This window comes from Mugil cephalus, chromosome 19 (genome assembly GCF_022458985.1).
Source record: "Mugil cephalus isolate CIBA_MC_2020 chromosome 19, CIBA_Mcephalus_1.1, whole genome shotgun sequence".
NCBI lineage: Eukaryota > Metazoa > Chordata > Actinopteri > Mugiliformes > Mugilidae > Mugil > Mugil cephalus.
In genome coordinates, this window is record NC_061788.1 from 21640651 (window position 1) to 21665085 (window position 24435).

At 40.5% G+C, this 24435-nt stretch overlaps 1 protein-coding gene across 1 annotated transcript in view; it reads right to left on the minus strand.

The window, feature by feature from the left end:
• ror2 (receptor tyrosine kinase-like orphan receptor 2) overlaps positions 1-24435 on the minus strand; it is a 45150-nt gene that overhangs the window by 8649 nt on the left and 12066 nt on the right. The window contains exons 2-4 of the mRNA XM_047570500.1: positions 15633-15704; positions 5333-5620; positions 5025-5055 (exon numbers count right to left, since the gene is read on the minus strand). Coding sequence (XP_047426456.1) covers positions 5025-5055; positions 5333-5620; positions 15633-15704 — 391 coding nt within the window. The remainder of the gene's footprint in view (positions 1-5024; positions 5056-5332; positions 5621-15632; positions 15705-24435) is intronic.

Here is a 24435-nt window from a genome sequence, read left to right on the forward strand (position 1 = left end):
GAGAACAAACCAGTGCTTCTGATCCAGCGTACTGTTCCATTTTATTGCATACCACCACTTACTAATAAATTGAGGTACCCGTGTAGTATTCCTTTTAAGTAGGCTTTAATGGCTTCTTTCCCCATCCATACAAGTCTTTAAATAGAGGCAAAAGTATGTTCCTATCACTGAGCTGCCAAAATAAAAGAAGACCCAAAAATAGTTGTCCCTGCACTGCCAACAACCAAAGTGCTGTGCTGATGGGGAGGGTGTTGTTTCAAGTACATGAAAAACTAATCAGGAAGTTCAGCTGGAGTAAACAGTTGGTTAGAGAGAGGATTTTACATATGAAAAGTTTTCACAGCAGGAACTACTTTATCTTTAGTCTTAAGTAAACAGTAGAAATACCCATTCCACATTACAAAGTACTCCACTTGGAGTGGGCTATTTTTCAAGATAACTCAACATTAGCCCAGGGCTCAGCAGCTAAAGGGCAACACAATGGTTAACTTGCATGATTATCAGCTGATTGCATCTTCCGATATCAATTTTTATTAACTTCCAAAGATATGTTGGAGGTAATTTAGTTTGTGAATTATCCTTCTTAGTACAAAGAGCAGAACAAGGCATTCATTTGACTGTTTTGGGTGTCCTGATAAGAGTGTTGTCTGACTCAATGAATGTAGACAGTTGGAGGTAGAGCCATGGCATTTTCACATGGCATTCGACTCCCCTTCCTATGTCTACATGTTACTAAGCCCTTACCATGGGAAACAACAAGAACAACCCCCACAGTAGCAATCTATACATTGAAAATGGCAGCTTGATGGGAATTTGTGTGTTTCTATCAGTGGACACTGGATCTACAAAAAATATGTTCACAGTGTTCGCGGCTGATGACCTGGTATGATCTTTTTCCTGACACTATTGTACACTGGACTGGTGGAATGTGCAATCTAGTAAATGGTCTTGAATGAGTGCAGTGAGCTCCTCTGGAGCTAAGCCAGGCTGCATCTGTAGAGAACCACATATCGTTAGCCTAATAGCATAATTGCCTAAGTCATATTTGAACGGTTACATAAAACAAGAAAAAACTCAATTTTTTAGCAGTGATATTTTTATTGATATTGTAACAGTAAGTCAAAAAATGACTTGGGCAATTACCTTATTAGGCTAATGATATAGTGGCCTCTTTTTATCAGTAAAGGTCTGTCTGAAAATCTATGTCCTTTAGGGTTTTGGTGACGGAACTGGCCATATCAATATAGGAGAAGTTCCTCGAGCTCCACTGATCCACTGTCTCTGCATCCTGGGCTTAGCGTTCAGGACTGTGATTGGTTCGGATACACCAGAATGACAGTGGGTTTAGTCTGGGGGCCTGTGATTTATGTTGGGCTGAGGCAGCGTTTATATTTGCACTACTTGAGCCAGGAGCTACCACCTAAAATTTCATTATGTACACACATAATGACAATAACTGATTCTTGAATCTTGAATTCATAGCGGTCGATTCATAGTGAAGATTACATTTAAAACGTCTCCAGTGGCAACTTAACAATTGCTACCACGATGATTCATGAAATTACTGGGCTATCACTAGGCTGATTCTTGTCATATCTTTAATCTTGTAACTCACTATTTGAATTTCAGTAAATAAGAATACATCTGCTAATCACTGATTAGTTCCACAGCCAGTCATTATAGGACATATGCTTCTAGCCAGTGGCCTTAATCGCTGTTCATCTTTTAAAGTTTAACAGAATCTAAGCATCTCTCCTTTCTAACATCAGTCATTTTATTTTAAACAAAATCAACTGACCTGTCCTTGGATGTGTATAAATGTATCGCTGTTTCTCTTTTGTCCATTGAGCCTGCCCAAAAGATTTGATTTGTACATTTCAAATGGAGGGAGTAAAGAGCGAAATTCCCCCACAGAAATTTTATGGGTGGGCTTGGCTACCAATTCAATAAAGCTGAGAGAAGATAATCAGCTGGGAGCACAAGATGAATACAGTTCATCTGAATTAGTTTACCAGTTACACAGTTTGACGGTTACTGCAGTTCAAATATGAAAAGTGAATGCTTTTCTTTGTCACATGTGACAGCAAAGTAAAACTCTTTGGGTTTAAGATGTTAGTGATCTCTGCATTTTAACTGTTGTGTCTAACTTTTATGTTCTTCTGGTGAAGAATCTGATTGCCTATATATTTTTGAAAGAAGGGGGAAATGAAGTATCAAAGCTCCGATGATTTGGTCGTCAAATAAGAAGTCACACACCACTAATACAAGAATGAACATAATGTGTCACTATGGCTTTTCTGATAAATTATAAAAGCAAATAGATAACATACATTTTTTAGATAGACAGCAAAGTGATTGTATCCTCCCCAACATCTGTCAAATCTAATCTTTTTCCCTGCCCCAGCTCTAGATATAACTCAGCAAAGGAATCATATTGGCTAATGGGATAATGTCCCTGGAAGAGGCTTTATGAAACACTTGGTCTGATTTAGGACATGAATCAGCATTCTTTCGAGTTTAAAGTAGGTCTTTCCAAACCACTAGCTAGTGTCTGACTGTTGGTGCAGGAATCTAATCTGAGCCCCATTCGGGTGACTCAATACCACAAAAGAGAGAGAGAGAAGAAAGAAGAAATGCTGCATGCCGTGCTACCCTCATGGTTTGGTTGCATCAGTCAGCGCAGCATAGCACAAAGTCTTCAACATTTGTAATAGTCAGTCGAAGAAGTGAAGGTATGACTATGAGCTGGCATGTCCTTACAGGCCCATCTCAGCTTTGAGGAGGCACTTCTAACACATGTATTTGCACCTCTAATCTTACAAGGACATTCACTGACCACAGTCATTTCCTCAACACCCACCGTCTAATCCATGCTCACAACTTTAACTGATATAATTAGGGAAATGCTTGTTTGCCATGGTATTTTTTCCATCTAAACTAAACTCTAAACCTAAAACTTTAATCCACACCACAGGATATTTGAAAACCAAACAATCTTAAACCAAACATAACCGTTAACCATATCATCTTAGCACAAATTTAAAATGACACTTGAAAGAAACCCAGATGAAAAGGCCCCGGTGGTAAACAGTACCCTACATTAGTAGAGATAGGTGGAGCTGGTTCTCTACAAACCAGGGGGTTAGCGGTTCAATCCCCAGAATATGCAATGTGTCCTCAAGCAAGACACTTAACCCCAAGTCCCACTGCATGGCACCTGTGTGTAATGTGTGTGCACTAGATTGAATGTATGAATAGATGTGTCACTGGGACTGTAAAGCTATTTGAGTACCAAATATGTAGAAATGCATAACATGTACAAATACAAGACCATTTACCTTTCACATTACATGCCTGATATTTCATATTGCCGACATATCAACAGTGATAAAATATTCAGTTGGCAAAATGATTCAACTTCATACTCTCACTGTGCTGTCAGCTCATCTTAGAAACTGTCTTCCTGTCAGCATTGGCTCTTCTGACGAAGCTAGGGCTTCTGGACAGGTGTGAACACCCCAGGACAAACTGAGATCACATTTGAGAGATCTCATCTCTGACCACATTTGAAGGTGGTCTGGATCACATGTATCTGTATTCCTTTGGCAGTGTGAACGCAATGCATTCTGAGGTATATATGCAAGGTCTGGACTGGCCCTCTGGCAGGCAGGGTGAACGGAACGGAATGAGAGATTAACTTGTTTTATTCCATGGTCTCTTTCACAAGAGCAATTTTGCAATTTTGCAATGACCTCAAATATCCAGTTTGTTTGTTGTTTTTTTAAATGTAATTACTAAATATAATTAAACTCTAAAAGAACTAAGTGTAATTTTTAGTCATTTTGTGGCTGAAAGGTTTGTTGAGCTCAATCTGGGGCTGGTCAAAAACAAACAAAATGAGTATATTTGCTGGTGTGGTACATTTATAGTGTGCACTGGTGCGTAATGACTCCAGAAAATTCTCATATACTTAGCGTGAGTGCTCGAAAGCAACTCAAAGCCTGTATACACAACACTAACCAGTTCAGCCCAGGCTGCTTCTACTACTAGTTTTATAAACACTCTCCATTTAGGTGTCAGAGCAGAGCCATTCGTCTATTTTCATTAGTATTTCTTTGTAAAAATAATACACATGCGGCATCAACACAAAATACATGACTTATTACACCAATCTGCCACAACATTAAAACCACTGACAGGAGAAGTAAGTCATTGAGAAGTAAAACATTGACCATTCTGTGACAATTCAATGTTGTGCTGGGAAACTTTTGGACCTGGCATTCGTGCAACCAGACGAGACACCCCCACCCCATAGCAATGACACTCAGCAGTCATCCCCAGCAGGATGCAGCCTGACAGAGGCACACACAAAAAACACTTTAGGAACAACTCAAAAAACTTGAAGAACAGCACACGGTGTTGACCTGGATGATTCACAGAGACCCCTCCCTTCAATACATAGGACCCAAAGACCCCCACTAACAGCTCTCTGTTACCAGACACCACAGGACACCCTCAGAAGGCCCATGTCCATCCTCTGATGAGTCACAACTGATTTGGAGTCACAAGGGAGACCTACACAATTCAGTGTTTTCTAATCTAGAAATGGATTAAAACATCCACAGAAGCCTCTCAAGTCACACCATCTGTGTAATTCTTCTCTGTTCTTCAGTGTGCGATGGCTGTGTGCAGTAAGCATTAAGTGTGTCACACAAGTCACAGCTCTGATGAAGCAGTGTGTTTAGCCTTCTCTAAGCAAAACTAATTTACTAGATTTACCACAGAACAGTGGGTAGCAGTGCCACAGTGGTTTAAGATGGTTCTAAGGATGATTTCCTGCTGTGAATGCCTAATTTCGCTGAAATACATCGGAGCTGACCACAGATGCTGCTCTCCATCAGTGGTGTTACAAACATCTCATAGGCACGTTTAATGTGCAATACGGTAATACTTAAAAGAAGGCTTTTTCCTCCCTGTGCCTATGAGAACACAGACAAACAGTCATGTAAAAAGTGTTTACTCACGGTTCATCTGGGCCACGTGTGGGCATCTGTCCTGTAAATCCAAAATAAAACATAAACAAAGAGCACATAATAAATATTAGGAGTGGCTCGTTTGGTTTTATCACTCTACGTGCAAAGCATAGCTATTACAGGTTTGTGCAGTTACGGTACAAAGTAACGTTTAAGAGCAGCTTAATAAAAACACAAGCTCTGCACAGCTACTGACTGTGTAAAACAGATGTTGTATAAATTAAATGCAAGATATTTATTATGAGGGATATTTTGGCCCCATGAAACTAAGCTGTGGTGTAAGTAATTGTGAACCTTACCTAGTTTGACATAGAGGACACCTGTAGCAGTAATGGTCTTGAGTGAGTTGGAGGCCACACACTGATAGTAGCCGGTGTCTGTTGTGTCCAGGTCCTGGATGCGGAGTTTGGATCCTGCCTCTGTCTTGCGTATGGTTATGCGGCCCTGCTCTTGAACTACGGGGGCGTCGTTCTTGAGCCAGCGGATGGACGGTCGAGGGTTTCCTGTCACTTTGCAGTGCAGTGTGGCTGTCTGGCCCTGGAAGTGAGTGATGTTGTTGACTGGCTCCTGGAACTCCAAGAAATTACCTTGAAGGGATGAAAAACAATGGGGAGAATTGAAAACGGTCCCGGTTTCATATAGCTCTGATGTTGTTTTCATGGTCTGCCATCTGTTCTCGTGTTTATGATAAGACCGTTCACAGCTGAGTGTACACATCTAAGTATTTCCAGGTGCTGGGAGTCCTAGTTTCAATGTGGGTAATGTTATGCAGGCACCAACTTTTGCATTTTTTCTTTTTTCTTAGGAAGATTAAAAAAAACTGCATGAGAAGTGATCCCTGAGTCTGATAATGTGTGCAGTGTGCTAAATCTTGTAGCTAGGGAACATGGTGACATCACTGCTTGTTAGCCAGTCATACGGACTGTAAACAAACCCCCAATAAACAAAGCCCCACAAAGACAAATGGTGAAACAGTGTCGGCTATAAAAATCTATCACAGCTTGCAGGCCTACTTCCTGCTTTGACATTGTGCACACAGTTTCCATACAGGAATATCTGCAAAAGCATGGTCCTTGGTCACAGCCAAGAGGCCCATCTGTCCCATCAAGTCCATTTAGATGAAACCAGATGAAGAACATGTACATCATATGGCTATGATTAAAGATCAGCTTGTGGTAAAATTAGCTCTGGGATAGCAGTGACTATTCTTTTATAAACCAGGAAAAAATGTGAGTAGTGATTAGGGTGCATTGCAGTCTTCAGTGACCCACAGGGGTTTACAAAATGAGGCCAAAGCCTCCAGTATGGCTCCGTGTGTGGGGACATGAGACAAACAACATATGGCAGGAGTATAAGCAGCCCACCATTTTCTGGATGCAGTGCAGGTCTGCCAAAGGGGTTGATGAAACTTCTGGCAGCAGTCAAAGAGACACTAGATTTACCATGCAAACTCCACTAAGTATCCCCTGTGTTTTCATTTTGTTAATACCCGATACACCTGCCCAGACTGGTGTAGTCAGACTGAATTCTCATTGAATATGAGTCTGGTAACACAGCATTTGGATGTCATTGTGGTGCATGCTTCAACAGATACACGAAAGAAAATACCACTGCATGCAAGTGGATAGTCCTACAACCAATCAGAGCCATTAAGCTGTAAACAAATTGAACCAAACAGCTCTCAGATGACAGGTATGAATATGTCTTCTGTCCAGAACCACATAAAGCCCATGCAAATGATTGGCCTGACCCGCAATTTATGCTTCTGCGATAAAGAATAAAGAGTGTTTTGATTGGTCTGCTTGGTTGTTGCATGTTTCCACTTAAGTATTTCCATCCGCTTCTCAATTTCTGTCAATTTGAATTGATTGTTTTGGTGCAGCATAAGCAGATCCCAACAGAGTAGTTCCAGATCAACTTTACGCAATAATAAAAAAAAAAACTTTGTATGTCAGTGCATAGTTAGTGCTGTGTCTTTTTTGCCAGTTGGGTTCAATTTTGTTTCTACTTTCTGCTTCATTTTCAACAATGGCGACTGAAACTTTCACCAAAATTTCATAGAAGACCTGCCCTGGATGTCTTCCATCTTTATTGATCCGAAACAACCAATTAGAAAATTGCAGAGATGTGCAGCCGCCGGAAATAGTAAAGTGGAAATATGATTTCTGGGGAGGTGCACGTCGGGCATTGGGGTCAGCGTGGGGTCTGGGCTGTCACAGTAGTATGGCATTAAATTTACACGCAGGTATAAACTGTGTATGACACCTACCTAAATTAAAGCAGTATAATACAATAATTAAAATACACACAATCCACCTTCCAATGTTTAAATATGACCTAAAAAAGAAAGCTGTTAATTAAAGCTCCTGCTCATTTGGAGGTGATACTGTTGAACTGTATAATATTTAGTCAAAACTCATTAGTATAAACAGAGTGAATAAAGTACATAAGTATGCAATAATGTTTTTCTTTGCTAACTGTATTTGTTTTATGAACTGTTGACAATTCTTGTTGCTTAATGTCTGACGTATAGTACAGTAATACTGATGCGAGGATACATATGAAATTAGCCAATCTATCTTTTCTAAAGGCTGGATAGTATACATAATAATATTACTGTAGCTTCTTGTGGAAATACTGTGTTGTCAGCTCACTAATATTTGAATTGAAAAGCTGGTGGTGATCTTTTCTTTAGGTTTTTGTTTGTTGCCTCTATACTATGTGTCATCTCTGCGCTAAACCACAAGACAAACGCAAGCAGAAACAACTGCCTTGCCCAAGGCCAAATGTATGTTTATCTTTGGGTGACATGGAAGTGTGGATTTTGCAAAGGAGACATTCACGATGAAATAAATATTGTCTTCCTGTGAGTCCCTCATGACCACTGATTTTGTCTTTTCTGGATATACAGAAGATAAAGGATGTTTATTACCATGCTTCTGAAGCCAAGAAAGGGTTTTTTCCCTTTTTTGTATCCAGTCTTTATCAGTGTCCCCAGTTTAGATAGTAAAGACTGTATAGACTGACTGCCTGTGTCATGTAACTGAGTTTTGTTTGACTTAATATAATGAAATACATTATTGTAAAAGTTTTATTTGATCTGTCTTCCTGTGTTACTTGAAGTGTTCCTTGTACCTGTGTCTTTCTGTTAGTTTTTGCTTTTTGTGTTTTTCACTCTGATTGTTGGCTCGGCCCCCACTAGTTTCACCTGTGTCTCATTTCCTTACTGTTTCCTATCCCGTCAGTTTGTCTGTTCTTCCCAGAGATGATTGCCTGCCGTTGCCCGTAGCTCTTTGTATTTCTCCATCATGTTTTTGATCCTTTTGTTTTTTTTGTTTTTTGTTTTTTTTTTTGGAAAGGGTTTTAGATTACTTCGGTTGGAGTCTTTTTGGATATCCTTGCCTCAGCCCTGCAGTGCCTTTTGTTGTAAGTTTTGTCTCATTAAGTTCCATCTGGACTTGCCTCCTTGTGTATGCCCTACTACTGGGTTTTTCCTTTTTTCCCCTAAATTGGACAGACTGAGTATTGTGAAGGAAAGAGACATAAATGAAATCCATACTGTTGCTGACTTACAAAAATAACAACCAACAACTAAAGGCTCAGATATACTCCAATATGAAGTGGATGACAGACACACATGTGGCTCTGTTTATAGTACACCCAATGCGTGTGTATGCAGACCTGGTCACACATGTGCAGTCAGCATGTGTGGTCAGGAGTCATAAACTAACTTCATTCCCTCTTGCAGCCCAGGAATATTGCGCACACATCATCAGACAGCTGAACACGGCTTATTTATTCTTCTCAATGGTTTCAATAGTTTATGTTGTGTCCATTGAGTGTTTCTCCTTCCATATTGGTTTTCACGTCAGCTGCAATTAAATCTTCACCACCACATGCGTATTACTGCTGTTGATGAACACATCAGCAGATGATGTGAGGTATAATCAGTTTTAACTTACAGCTTGATCCAAGAAGCACCAAGGTCCGCACAACAACAGATATTGACAATAATGAGGCAGCCAGCTTTTCTATACGATTTATTGAATAGTTCATTCAATGATCTATTACACTAACCATTATATCCATCATCTAGACTCTAGAAGGTCACACTGCAGCCTATCCTAGCCATAACTGGGATACAACCATGGTAGACCCTGTGCAGTTCATAACCGAATGAACGGGGTTAATACAGAAAACAAACAACCACTTAAACTCACACCTGCAGTCAGTTTGGAATCATTGCATTTAACAATTAACTCTACTATGAATATCCAGAAGATGCTAGAGAACTTAAAGGAAACCCACGTGGACACGGGGAGAAGAAATACAAACTCTGCACAGAAAGCCCCCAGCTGGAGGGCAGATTGGAACTTAGTACCTTCTTGTTGTGAGGCCAATGCACCGTGATTTGATAAAAAAAAAAAATCACATCTACATCTGACCATACCCCTGAACTTTGAATGATGATTTCACCAGAGCATATAGGAACAGTGAATCATATTAAGCCCACAAAAAAGGCATGACATAAGGAGATCAGGGTGGGAGCCTGTGGAATTAAAATGTGCTGGTAGGCTGTATTTATAGTAACAATATGTCTTTCTTACTGTGTAATAGTAAGAACGCACTACACAGAACGGCTCCCTTTCAGAAAAATGACTTGAGACCACAGTCTTTATTTGTGCAGTGAGTGCGGCTGCAGATGAAATAAAGCTGGGCGAATGGCCTTTGGTGATAGAAAGACAGAGAGAGGAGCGGACACAAATGAAAAACAAAGGTAAACAAGGACAAGGGTAACCAGGCCGCTAGAGAGCAGGAGTTGCGCCATTCATATTCCAATTTGGAAAATGACTGCAGCTCTGTTTCCTCTTTCTGCAGGCTTGAGACGTTACTGGCTGCTCACCAACTGTTGATTTAAAACAATTCTCCCTTAAATGGCCTTGGAGTTAGACGGACAGAGGGTTGTTGTTATTCGGAAAACACTGATAGGGATTACCAACAAATGGCCAAGTAGGTATGCAAATTAGTGCAGGTTGTTCCTGAACTTGTATTATATTATTATATTGAACTTATTATTATATTATAATAGGATAATGGGATATCAAGGTAATTAGCCAAATCATTATCATTATTCCCAGTGTTAACCTTTTAAACTGACAAACTGTACTACATCACACAGTCAGCGTGATGGCAGAGGTGATGCAGGAATGTCTTTACAGAATTCTTGCCTCTCTGCAAGGGGCCCAGTTAGTGCTATGCAGATTACTGTATATGGGAATAAAAATGAACAGTTGGGGCTCAGAGAGATGATAAACACAGACACTCAGACGTCCTGAAGCTGTTGGTATCATCTGCATTTCCAGCAGCTGCCAGGCTCTTGGGTTTACGCAATGGAAAAACAGAGATGTGTGGCCAGTTTCCCATCTTGGCACAGCAGAGCTCTGCTCAGGGCGGACTACAGATGAGTGAAGTCACCACTCAGCTCTTTAATTATAAAGTCTTCATCTGTCATTTAAGGAAGTGCCGCGACTGTGTGAATGAGTGTGTAAGGGCAAGGCAGGTAAGGAGAGATGAAACAGCGTGCATTCAGTAGTGATTAAAAGACTCAAAACAAACACGAATCACTGGCGCAGGGAATTGGAATTGCTCCATCACACACTTTTGTCTTTCAAAAACTCTTGGGATGACGGTTTCATTTGCTGGTCTCAAAGTTTTTAGGAAATGTATTCTGATATTTAGCGATCTTTGCTTAACACAAGATGGAGCTTTTTTTTATTATTATTTTTTTTTTCACAATGTTTCATGTCTAGTTCAGCCAAACCATTCCTCCCTACAGCATCATATTTTTAAATATCAATCCATTGTACTTTAGGTTTTCAAAATATTACTGTATAAGTTTACATGACCACTACAGTCATCTTCTATTCCTTCTATTTCTCAGCCTTGGGTTATTATGCTAATCAAAAACTAGTTCCTTCCAAAAGCTAGAATCAGCTTTGTTGACATTGGTGTTGTATGTGGACGTGGCATCAAAAAACTGTGATTCACAGTGCAGCAGATATTAACTTAAAAACTGAGCTTCACCTCCCAAATTACAGTCTTATCCCAGCAGCAATGCAGGTTTGTTGCCAAATTGTGACTGTATTATTATGAGTCAAAGTGTCCAACTCTCTTATCATTCACATTCACTCATGAGATGTAATATAACCCAGCAGAGGTAAAGGCAGCATGCCTGCGTGCAGGCTGGGTCCTCACTGGGCGATTCAGACATCATCCATCCTGGTCAAAATCCAAACTACTTTGTGACTACTAAAGTACTTAAGGCATGACTGTCTCAAATATCAAGGCTGAAGTGCTTGATTGATTAGCTTTATCCCCAAGAGATAGAGGTAATGAAAAGCAGCTTTCTCGCAAAGTCAACTCTCTGGCATGCTTCCAAAGCTCGGTCCACTTGGACCACCAGCTTGTTTGCCTAATGACTGCTCAAGCAATGCAACAAATGAATGGTCTGAGTCAGAGTTAAGGAGCTATTCCAAAGTCAAACACATTTGCCTAAAGTAGACCATGTACAGTATAAACCTGGTCTAAACCTACAGCTGAATTATGGTCTGCTCAAGTTTGGCCTGAGTTTTCCTAATTATTTTTGGTAAGTGAGGAGTGATTAGAGCCCACAATAGACTCCAGAAGACAATGCTTTATGTATCTACATTCACGCAATAAACTATTCCACTTAATAGGTGGTGTATACTTGTGCGTTTACTTGACAGAGGCTACAGCGACAGCACGGCTCTTTACACAGACCCTAGCAGAATAACTTATGTGCACAATCTAACTATGTGCCACCGCAACACATAATAGCTGTGATTGGTCTGGTGGTTGTTGCGTATTTCCGTTTAGTATTTCTGGCTGCTTCTCCATCTCCGCCATAATCTAATTGATTGTTTTGGATCAACATAAGAAAGATTCAATGAGGAGGTTTCGAGATACAAACATTTGTATGACTCATCTGTGAAATTTTGGCGAAGGTTCCAGCTGCCATTGTTGGAAGAGAACAGGAAGCAGAAACCAAAATTAATCCGACTGATAAAAAAAAAAAAAGACACAGCCGCCGACTAGCGTTTGGGTGGTGTTTTTACAGATGCTAGACTGACGAGTATAAATGGCTCACACCAGCATAGGTTATATGTGTAGGTTATGGCATTTAGCTCCTGCAGTACTCTGAAAGAGCCTTTAGTTGACTGATAAATGGTGACCTCTGTGAACATCCCACACTTACAACTAAACAGACATAACTGAACATAATTATTAGAAAAAAGTAAAGAATACAGCAACTGCTTCCCTTTCTAAACACTGACTGAAAATATTCATAAACACAATTACCACTCTCAGTGCTCTCCTTGGCCTCCGATGGTCAATGCAAACAGTCCTTGCATTGTACCATTTAATTTCCCTACCCTGGTATTAAACAGACCTTGCAGCAGCAGTGTTGAACCTTCCCCTTAAATTATAACATGATTCATGCTTACAGGCCAGGAGGCCTCACTGAACACCCACCAGGCTGCATGACTGGGCTAAGTCAAGAGGACAGGGTTATAAACCAGAAGGCGCAGCCATTAACAGACCTGTTTGGAATCATTAATGAATGCTTTAATATGGACAAAAGTCCTGGGAAACCTAGTTTAAAACAAGAAATGCAGAGTGCTTATCTCACTTTGCTGCTGCCACTTCTAGGTCTCAGCAATACATCTGGTGAAAAGAATGTTCCCAATGACTAATAGAAATGAAGGACAAAACTACAGTTCATTTAAACATACGTCCGCTATTACTTTTAATATTCTCCATCTTGTCAACATATCCCAGTACAATGTGTTTTTCATTTGTCCACACTTCCTCACTTCCTGCACAGTTTGTTGCCAACAGGTTCCTTCCTAAGATGTAAATCTTCAAAAACACCTCATAAATACAGATGGGAGTCTTTACCCAACACTCTGCACAGAATACGCTCCAATATCATCTTAAGGTATGTTCATTTTAAGAGTCCAATAACATCCTCAGAGTAAGAAACTAGTATAAAAACAGAGGGTCTATGCAAGAACCACAAATTGATCTTAACTTACAGTACATAGATACAAAAACAGTTAGTCACAAATTACCACAATAACCACAATATATTTCATTCTTTCAGGAAACCAGCATGTACGGTAAATCATGTAAAACAATACAAGGTAAAATAACACCAACAATTTGTACTTAACATATCTATGTCATTTGGTAGGAGACACTATAAACAAGTATAACAAAACTTTCATTACACTGGACCCAGTGGAGTATATGATCTGCATATCACTACAGTCACATCATATTTAACCACACTAGTGTATACATGTGCCAAAACGGGTATACCTGTTAAACAAAGTAAAATGAATGTGGTGCCTGAAGATTATACCACTAACAGCATGATAAGGCTGACTTAAACATGAAAAGCCAGGTTAAACATAAATGCAGAGCACTCCACTGACCTAGCTGCAGTATTTTCATCTCTGGTTAAACAGTCCCAGGATGAACTGATACCTCAACGGAAATTGAATTATCACTAAACCCAGAGGGTTACACGCTGAACAGGTGCTCACACTGTTTTGCTATGAAGGTACCTCTGAGAAAATTGGTTATTGGTCGGTTAATTAGTCTACTTAAGCTATGAGCACGTAAATGACCATGCCTGACTCAGTCCACAAAAAACATGCAATTCCAGTAAACTCCCTTAACGTGCAATCTTGTGTGTAACAAGACTGCACACTTAATCAGTGTGGCTTCTTACACACTGGTGGAGGAAACGCACACCCCAGGAGGTCAGTACTGAACTCACTCAGGAATCACATTCCTATCTGAAGGAAGTGGTGATGAAGTGTCCACGCCCTTGCTACATCACACATTTATTACTGTAATTCTGTTTGTGTTGGTCCACCCTCCAAGTGTGTTCATAAACTTCAACTGGTCCAAAATGCCGCAGCTTGCATCATCACCTGAACTCCCTCTGTGGACCATCACCCACCACCCCAGTTCTTCAGCAGCTCCAGTGGCTTTCTATAAAATGCTGTAGTGAGAACAAGATCCTACTAAATACCTCCTGTCTGAACTTCTCCAAATATACACTCCCCGCCCTCTAGTACTCGCACATCCTCCTCAGCCATCCAACTTACTGCACCCCCTGCCTAAGTGTCCACCATGGGTTTCAAGGCATTCAGCCGCTCGGCTTTATTGTAAGTGTTATTATGCCTGTCATGTCTATAATAAGAACATGTACATCTATTGTTATTTTAAATAGCAGACCAACAGGCCAGCAAGTAGAGCTTGAGCTACATTAAGAATATTCAGGTGACACATTCCACAATGCAATAAAGTGTGAAATTGATCTTGAGTTTGTGTTCAATTTTCTTATCATTTTGGCCTTTCTAATCCAGTAGTGGTGAACGGGAGAAAGGAACATCATCCAAAATATTAGCTGAATATATTGTTCAGGACTTTAACACTGCAGGTTGGTTAGTGTGGCCTGTTCTAAAAAGCAAAGTAGTAGAAGTAAAAGTGTAATAGAATCACCCAGCAAAACAACTCAGCAGCCAACCACAGCAACTCACAGCTGGCTACAAGGAAGTCATTTGATGAGATCATGTAGTCCACTGATAGCCTCTACTCTTTGGAGAGCAGTAGCTCAAACAACTGCTTGAACCGCTGATGACAGACTGAACAGGTATCCCCTTCTCTGCACAGAGCAGATTCAGTGGACTCACACAGTGGCATACACACAAACACTGTCTTGAAAGGCGCAAATGCACTTAGGGTTAGTTTCAAATAAGCACTAAAAACTAATTATAAAAACCAGCCCCAGTTTTGTTCACCCACCCAACTCCAGCTCTATCTTTTACCTGCCAAATATAACAAGACAGATTTGCCTAACAAGGACAGCCACTCAGCAGATACAGCCACGCTAGAAGCAGCCACCACCAGCTAGCCAACGGGACACGGCCGGGTGTATCTGTGTTTAAATTGGCAAATTTTTCCCAAAATGAAGCATTAGCATTAAATAATCATGTCACACCCTTAGAACGTTGATTTAACCCACATAGGTTTTGAGAAGAACCTGACCAAGAAATACAAGACACAGTGGAAAGATAGTTTACTGAGTTAATTCTAAGTAGGTCATCCTCATCATCAATCATTTTCCTGAACAGTCCTCAAAAATTTAGCTAAGCAACAGATTTGAAAGAGCAAACTAAAATGTCCCCCTGAACTGCACACTGACGACTGTAATGTAGCTCCCTAGACGTGTCGTTTATAGTCCATGGTTTTAGTGGCTTGGGGCTCGGAATGTACCAGTATAAATAGTAAGAGTGAATAGTGAGACTGCATAACTTTGACAAGACTTTTTCATTCTTATTAATAATATACTGTACTATTGGGTCTGAGCTGATTCATCGTCGCCATGACTGGATATCAGATAAGGCTAATGAGAACAGATTTGGCTCTCTGTATGAGTATAATAGGGCCAAACACTTGTTATTAATTAGTGAGCTTTGTACGCAAAAACAAAAGTATTCTTACCTTCAGCCGTGGGGGCAGCGCCACTCTGAGCCTCAGCCAAACCATCTGCATCCACTGAAAGGCCTGGATCAGCTGCAGGAAAAGCAGAGGAGAGGACAGAAGAGTTAAAACGAAAGCCAAAATAAAAACAAGACCAGGATAACTCTATGCGGTGGTGGTCTCCAGAGGCTGCAAAGAAGACCACAAACAATGCAAAACACACTGGACAAAAAGAACTGCATAAACAATAGTTTATAGAATACCTAACATTTGAAGTTTGTCCGTAACGTAGTGCTTAGAAGGCTTTTACGCCTTTAATATCAAGGGTCAGGAGTATAAATGTTCCCAGTAGCATTTAGGTTAATCTGCAAGTTAGTAATTGACTGCATATTTAGAGGTAATGTAATGAGATGGTTGGTTGAGCCGTTGATTTCGATATTTCTTGTGTGCGGGGGGAATTCTTTGGATTGATGGCACTAGAACACACTTTTCACTGCACTGTACACTGCACACCAACCAGGCATAACATTATGACCATCTTCCTAATATTGTGTAGGTGTCCCTTGTGCCTCCAAAACAGTTTATCAGAGAATGGGCGAGGACTTTCTGAGGGTGTCCTGTGGTGTCTGGCAACAGAATGTTGTTAGTTGGTTGAGAGGAGGGGCCTTTGTGGATCAGGCTGATCGGTGTATATTTTTCTTTTTAACAAGAAATATGGATAATACATGCTCTGGATTTTCTGTTTGATGGGGGCCCGCTCTCCTTGAGAGCTAATCAGAATCCGGCGCATGCGAGCAGGCACAATGTATGGCTCAGTTATTAGCTACACTTGACTTGGCACAGGCTGCTGTCTTCTCTGTGATACAGAACATATGCTTGACAGATGTGGGTGGTGGAGGAAATTGGTGGTGCTGAGGACTTCAGTGAACAAAACCATACAGCATTCCTTTCGGTAGCCAAATACCCCTCCGTAGATCAGAGTTAAATTCAGTCGCAGATAGATTATATGCAGGCAGACACATTTAGGATGAAAAGGATAGATTATCTCACAAAATGTGTTTGCATCAGATGAAGAGGCACTGTTGTTGCGGTGCCTGTTTTAGAGATTATCTCTACTGTTTCCCTTGGGCCGATGCCATGTGAGACATAGAACTTTAAGAAACAACACGTAATCAGACCTTCGATATCCTTGTAGCACACACATCAAAGCTAAATCCTGGTCTTTCTCTGATCTTTCCATTGATCATTCTCAGCCCACTGCACCCATCTGTTATTAATCTACTGCAGAAGTCATTCCCCAATGAACTGAATGGAAACAATGAAGAGTGATCTGGTCCCAAAAAGAATTTGATATAAATTGGTGAATGTGAAAATACAAAGCTAAACATTCTATAGGTAGGCTTCAGGTAGGCTACATATGATTAGATATTGAAGGTTTACTTCAATGATTCAACATTGCAATTCCACAAAGGGATTCACCAGATTGATGCAAAATAATCAAAACTGAAGTCCACGGTTTGGGTTAAGCTCCACAAATAATGGATCCTACATTTCCCACAAGACTGCAGCCAAAACATTTTTTCATTAAACCCTCCCTGCCTGATAAAACCCCACATCCAATGTGTCATGTTGACCTTCTGTTACTAATGTGTACAGAGCTGAGCTAAATCTAGCAGGGTTGGGTGTAATGGTTCCTGGCTGATGGAGCTCCAAATCTAAAGAATCCCACACGTTATCTTTCATAAGCAATGTGCAGAACATTAAGGCGAGCAGGCTCCTAATTCTCAGCCAGGGATATCGTCAAATGAAAATGATAGTCCCAGAATCCAGATAGTCTCAACACATATTTCAAAAGGAGTCAGATAAACTACGTGGATTTAAAATAATGGGAAGACAAAATAGGAATTATCTGAATATATCGCTTAGGTAGCAATACACAAACACCCGGGTTGCCATAGCAGTATTGTTTGTTGGGAAAGAAAACATTTTTTTGCTTTATTAATGCTGCAGTACCTTACCATGCAACCCTTTTACATCCAGAGGCACTTTTTCAGTTAACTGGTGTTCTGGCTCGCTGTCAGGAAGAACTCAAGCTGCTGCTTTGAGTGGAAGTTGGTAAAAGTGTCCCACAGGGTCTACTTTGAGGCCTCTTTTCCTTTTACTGGAAACAATATTATCTCTGTTACACATCCATCAATCCATCCACGCTCGCCACATGTCTCACTCCACATGTAAAGATCTATGTTATATGCTTCTTCTAATACTATTGTACTGCAAGGTGTTATGAATACATCGACCTTAAGGAGTCAGTCCGTGCGTTTACATGCACGTCAAAAAAACGAATTAATTAATCGGACTATAACAGGAGAATTTAAGTGCATGTAAACACGTTACTCGGTTTAAAATCGGAGATCTCATGTTCCGATTGAGACACCCAGATAATGCGACTGGAAACGGAGTTTTCATCGGATAATGCGTGTGCGCATACTCCACCACCGCTGCGCTGGTATGTGACCCTGGAACAAAAACGTCCAAGAAAGCCGATCGCAGAAGAAGAGAAACGGAGCCGTCTGAGGGATAGCGTGGATCTTACCTGCATCAGAAGTAACGCCAACCTTACGTACAAGATTGAAAAACTATTATCCGTCTGGTTGTTGTTTGAAATGCCGGTCTGCGCATGAACGACTCTTGTTTATTATATCACGTGATAGGTCACCCGGAAATCGTGCCGTATTCATGTGGTATTATCCCACAGAAAAGACACGTATCGCCACCTAGTGTGGAAGAGGAGAACAGTTATTCGATTTTCTTGCGCTGCATGTAAACTGGGACAAAGACTGTAGTCAGAAAGTCGAATTTTGAGCATAGCTCGATTAAGCTCTGCATGTAAACGCACTGACTAATGGGACTTTAGTCTCGTAGATGGAGAGAGTCGCCAGTTAACCCATGGGCACCCCACAACAGGGCAAAGTTGTCTTTTATTATGTAATAAACACATGGGTTGTGAGGCACAAGAGAAAACTGAGACAACCAAGACCAGGCTTAACTTCCTAAAGCTGGTTACACAAGGCAACGGTCCTGATTGATTGCATACATCCACTGCTTTGGAAAATGAGGGACTGGGAGCAATGGGATGCTTTTCCATCCAGAACTGAATAAGACTGCTGGTTGCTGCATTCCAACAGCCTGCTGCCTCTGCCATGAAAGGGTCCTTTGAGAGCGGAGAGGCCAGGCCACGGCTCCATCTACTGGGGTTTTGACTGAGGGCCTTCTGGCACACCTCAACACTTTCCTTCCCGCTCCTGTCTAAACTGCTTGTGTGTGTTTGGTGTGTGTTTGTCTGTGTGTGCGTGTGTCCTCCTGCCACTCAGTCCTCTAACCTTTGTCTTCACTGCTCCCCATCCTCCACCCCTCTACATTTTTGCCCTTACATCCAACCCTTCCTTGAGATTCCAGTATGGGCCGATTAAGCAGTTTGAAGAGAGCAGACGGGAGTTACACAAACATGTCTCAAAGGCAGAGCTACTTTAGAGGCACAAATGGTGTTGCTGGCTGAGTTAAACCTCAGTGGATCGACGCAAAGAACCACAGAGTGTCAAAGAAGGAAAACATGACTGAAAACTCAACCACTGCTTTTCTTCTCTCCAAGAAGGTTAGTGGTTAATGGAGTGTTTTAAAGCTCCAAGCAGCATGATGATTTTAAAACAATATGTAAGGAGTATGCAGTAAGTAACGTAGTTAATGACGCACATCCTGCTGAGCTCCCGAAAAAATTTGATCGGCATCTCTCCTTGCTGACACACTGAGACAAAAAACACTTTTCTTCTGGACCCGTGTCCCTCCTCGTCTTACCAATACCCCTACTGTCTAACAAACTGGACTGAAACAAAGGGAAGAATAAGCTTTTGCTTATGTTTCCACCCTTCTTCGCCCTCTTACGTAAGACAATAGAGACTGGTAGAAAATATAAATTTGGAACGAGAAAGTGCTGCTGGCATGTTAAACCACTGTGGTCATAATATGACACAGCAAAATTCATTTTGCTTTTTTTAGAAATTTTTTAGAAATAGGTGAAAATTAAGTTTTACACGGTAGTGGTAAATATTGGAATGGCTTCGGTTGGGTGTAAGACGTTCATTTAAATGTGCTTTAACTTCTCTTTCTCCACTAAAGGCATCAACACAACCAACTGCATTCAGTCTTTTAATCTGGCACTTGACCTGCTGCGATTCAGACTCCATATACATTGCTACAGTAGCCATTATCTCCCCAATTTAAATGAGTCAAGTCCTGGTCAACCACCCTCTCCTAGATATCCAATTCAGACCACACTGTGTGCCTCCTCTGTCTCTCTTACCCTGGTCAGCCTCTCAGTTTTCTGTCATGGGAGTTACTCAGGACCTCCTCAGTTACAGAGTTAAGTGCAGTCTTAAAAAGAAAGCCCACGCTGCTGCTTTGAGCTTTTAAATCAGTGGGATCACTAGATATGGGCATCTCTGGATTGTTCTCAAAATGTTATGTGTAAGTTTAAAGCTGGATTATTAAAAGGTTGCTACGGTACAAGTCTCACCGGTGCTGAGGCTAAAAACTGTTAGTTTCAAGGCTAGAGGAAAGAGCATTAAATAAAATAAACTTTAAACTATAGAATTTAGCAAAATTGGAGAATGCATGTGCTCAACAAGTACAAGTCATGTGCTCATATAAAAGGAGGAATCTCAAGGAGACTTCAACTGAGAAAGGGTTCAGTTCACCCTCTGAGGAGTACAACCTACTTAATCTCTTAATTCTTCCCTGATAAAATCTATCTGAGGCACAAGTCTTGTAAAATTACGTGAGTGTGCTATGTGGGCTGAGCATACCTTCCTTACTCTGTTACTGGTTAAAACCAGAACGGTATGACCAGCAGAAGAAAGAAATGGTGAACTACCCCTCCATAAACTAAATGACAGGCTAATTTTGTGGAGAAGCCATTTACGCACCACCACAAGTAACGTCCTGTCTGCTGGACCGAGCTGCCAGGGGAATGGACTTAAATCAATGGCCAAATCAGACAAGGAAAAAATGAGAGCGGAAATCCTAAATTATTACTTTCCCAAGCCAGTTAAGGGTGGGCTGGAAAGTCTGAATGTAACGTGTTGGAATGTGTTGTTGGTATTTCATCAAATCACTTGTCCAACACACACCTTCTCTCCACTGGGAAAGAAAACAGAAAGACACTCAGAAATTATGACCTCCTCCTCTCATAAAAGTTGGAGGTAAGTGCATCTGATGGAAGCACCTTGGGTCAAACTGCCTTGAAGCCATATACCATTCACCAGTCACTCTGACACATCGCTCCAAAAGAAAACAGAATAAATTTTGTCAGCAAAACTGCCATAAAAATGTTAATATGAGTTAATACAAATTCAATGTTACATTAAAAATACATTAATGCAACATTACATTTAAAGTTTACCTAAACTTCCTGCAGATTCATTCAACATCTTGTTTGCTCAGAAATCTGACTTTTATTTTATTTAGAAACATTCAAATTTGTCCAAATCCAAAAGTAACCTCTTTGGACTGCATTCCTGGTAGGGAAACGGTTTCTAAAATCCGCCCATCCATTACACTAATGGTGCCACTATCTTTGCTGACGTAAAAATACCACGGTGTAATCCTCTTTGTAGAGCCTTGTACCAAAGGTATCATCATTTTAAAGTATATGTTTTATATATATATTATATATTTTATAGACTTTAAAATTGTGAAAACTGCAGCAGACTTTATATTTCCCAGTATTCATAACATATCGTCCCTAATTCTTCTCCTACATCACTTTTTTCAACTCAGAAGAGACAAAACTTACGGGAAGTCAAGACAACGGATTACTTATTATAACTTATGACTTATTAAATCGCGTTCAATATCAAAAACTTGTCATGACTAGTGGAGTTAAAGAGAAGGAAAACAATCACATAACTTAATGGGCTGTAATATTTTACAGTGTATGTATTCATTTTTCAGTTCCTCCTTTGCTGTGACATACATATAATTGAAAACCCTCTAGACTGTAGTAATTTCCACCTTAAATTTAAAACTATTTTAATAATTTTACACTTACATTGCAATTCATAAAAGTATCAACTGTTCATTTTATTTCCATCTTATTTTTTAATTGCTATGGCTAACCTCTTGTAGCTGAACGCTTCCTCCATCTGACGTAAATACAGTGTGTCCAGTATTTGCTTTTCTTTTGATCTAGTTTTGTCTCCATCAACTCCTAGACAAATATCTGGCTCTGACTAAAATGTGTGTGTGTGGTGACTGCCTTACATTTGTTCAGGGTATCGGCCTGAACATCACAAATGAATGGTACAAGTTCGCAAGACGCCATACACACAGCGTCTATTATTGCTTTAGCGAGTGCCTAATTACAGTTGGCTCAGTGAGAACATAAATCACAAATTTAACTACAAAACGGGTAAATATAACAAACCAGCACTAACTGTACTTTGTGTGCAATTTAGACATGAAAGACCATACAACAATATGACTTTCAATATACCAAAATATAATTGTGTTTTGCATTTGCTGCTGCCTTTTTTGCCCCGGACTTCCTTGGGGTTTTTAATGTCAATGGGAGCTTCTTGGTTAAATAAAGATTAAATGAAAGAAAAATGAGAATAAATAATAGAAACAATGAGGAAAGATTAGTGGCATTAGTTACTAAGTTAATCAACACTGACAATCATAATGACATTTACAATGAGCAAAACAGAGAAAGGGGGAGATTGTTGAAATGACAGAGAAATTATAATAAGGCTGAAATATTTAAGACTAAAATATTCGTATATAGGGCTGTCATAAGATGGGTGAGTTTTCTTAGATGTGATGAGTTTTTCGTGTTTACGCACCTACCACCTAGGACTTGAGAAGGTGAGCTACAAATATAGGAAAAAGCACTTTCAATGGTTAACCTCTACGATAAGATAACAGAAAGGGTAAGGTACATATTCCATGTGCACATATTTCATTGCATTAGCCCCTTTAAGACTTAAGTTTCCATGCAGGACTCTTCAAGCTTTATTCTGGGGTTCTGTGTAAAAAGCCTGGAGATGGAAAGGGAGGTATTGTCGTTGTGCCTTTAAGCCTCAAGTGGGTGTAGTCATAAAGAGTGAATTTGTAAGAAAGGGAGAGTTGGCATGGAGGAACACAACACACTCCACTCCACTGTTGAGCATTGTTATGCTTTGTGCATGGCACCCACGCTGTAAGTCTTCCTCTTGACAATACTTAGGAAAATACCATCTGAGAACTTGTCACAGCAGTCTCACTCTGTGAATCTGGCACCATCTGGGAATCCCTGTGCTTGCTCCCACATTGATTGATCAGGGAGATACTAACCTTGAGCGATTTATGTAGTTTTTGAAAGTTACACTTCTGTCCATTTAAAATATAACTACGATACATTTACGTCCTGAATCCACTATATACTGGAAGCATTCTTTAAACGGCAGCACCATCAGAGCCACCACCAGAGTTCCATACAGAAATGCACTGGTGGTGAAGGTCCTCTCAAATACAAACCATATCCAGATGTGATTACTTTTGTCAAAGTGGCTCCATCACTCTTATCATCTAGAAATAAACATGCATGTGAAATGCGTTTATGGTCTTTCTGCCATAATGACTGTATCATGGCACTTTCTGGATTGTCAGATGGTATCACTTGCCTGCAATGGAATTTCCCCTTTCTGGCTCTGATGCTATCTTCCCACCCTGCAAGCCATCATCACTGAGGGAGCTTACACAGGGGTAACTCCATCCCCATGACTGAGTTAAAACAACAATAGCCATCTCATAAAAAACCAAGCACTTCCCTTCAAATGTTTGGCCATTTGGAGGCTCAAAGACAAGACAATACACGAGACAGGGAAGGTCGTGATGGGGAACAAGCTGAGTCATTTGCATTTTATTGGCTCACTGATAAGCGGGTGCATACCAGCTTAGGTCTGCTGAAAACCAGAGTGAGCAGTGGAAAAGGAGGTTTTTGGATGCAGGTAAAGCAAAAATCTTGTGACAATTGTTTATCTTGCTCACTCTTAGTCACTCTTTCCATCATCTAAATAGTCTGAGGGAGGAGCAGGAATGTGGAGCTGGAAGGTACCAGCAGCAGAATGTTACACAGATTTACTTGTGAAAAAGCGTGAAAACTCTGCTCCCATTCTCTTCAGAACTCTTCCACTTTGGGCCCCCGTCTCTAAACTATGATTAACAAAGCATCTGCTGGAGGAGGAGGGACAGGCTATTACTTTGACAAGCCTGCTGTTAAAATATTTCCAGACCCATGGCAGGCCGTGAGGGTCGACCACTGCTTACCGAGCGCTTTCAGCATGCAGTGTATACATGTCCACCTCTGTGAGCCAATGTGCTTCAGTTCAACAAACAAACCCAAACTCTGTCATCAATGGCATGCTTGAGCTTCTAATTCTTCTTCTATTTCTGTTTTCTTTTTGAGACCTACGCAAGAACTCACAATTGATGAGCATTCACTTGACAATAGTCATCCAAGTTATCCAGTTTCCAGTGTTGAACTCCTGCTGACTGATGCTTTCTCGCTCCTTCTCCTACTACTATAGGGCTAAATAACCCTCATTCATTTATTCAGTGTTAAATCCTAATTTTTTGCAATGAAATTATAAACTCGGGCTGTCAAAATTAACGGGTTAACGCAGATTAATCCATCATCATGATTTATCTCATTAAAAATTTTAACGCTATTAACCCATCTGCAGCAGAATGACTCCAAACGTCATTTCGGGCAGTTTATCAAAGTAGAGTT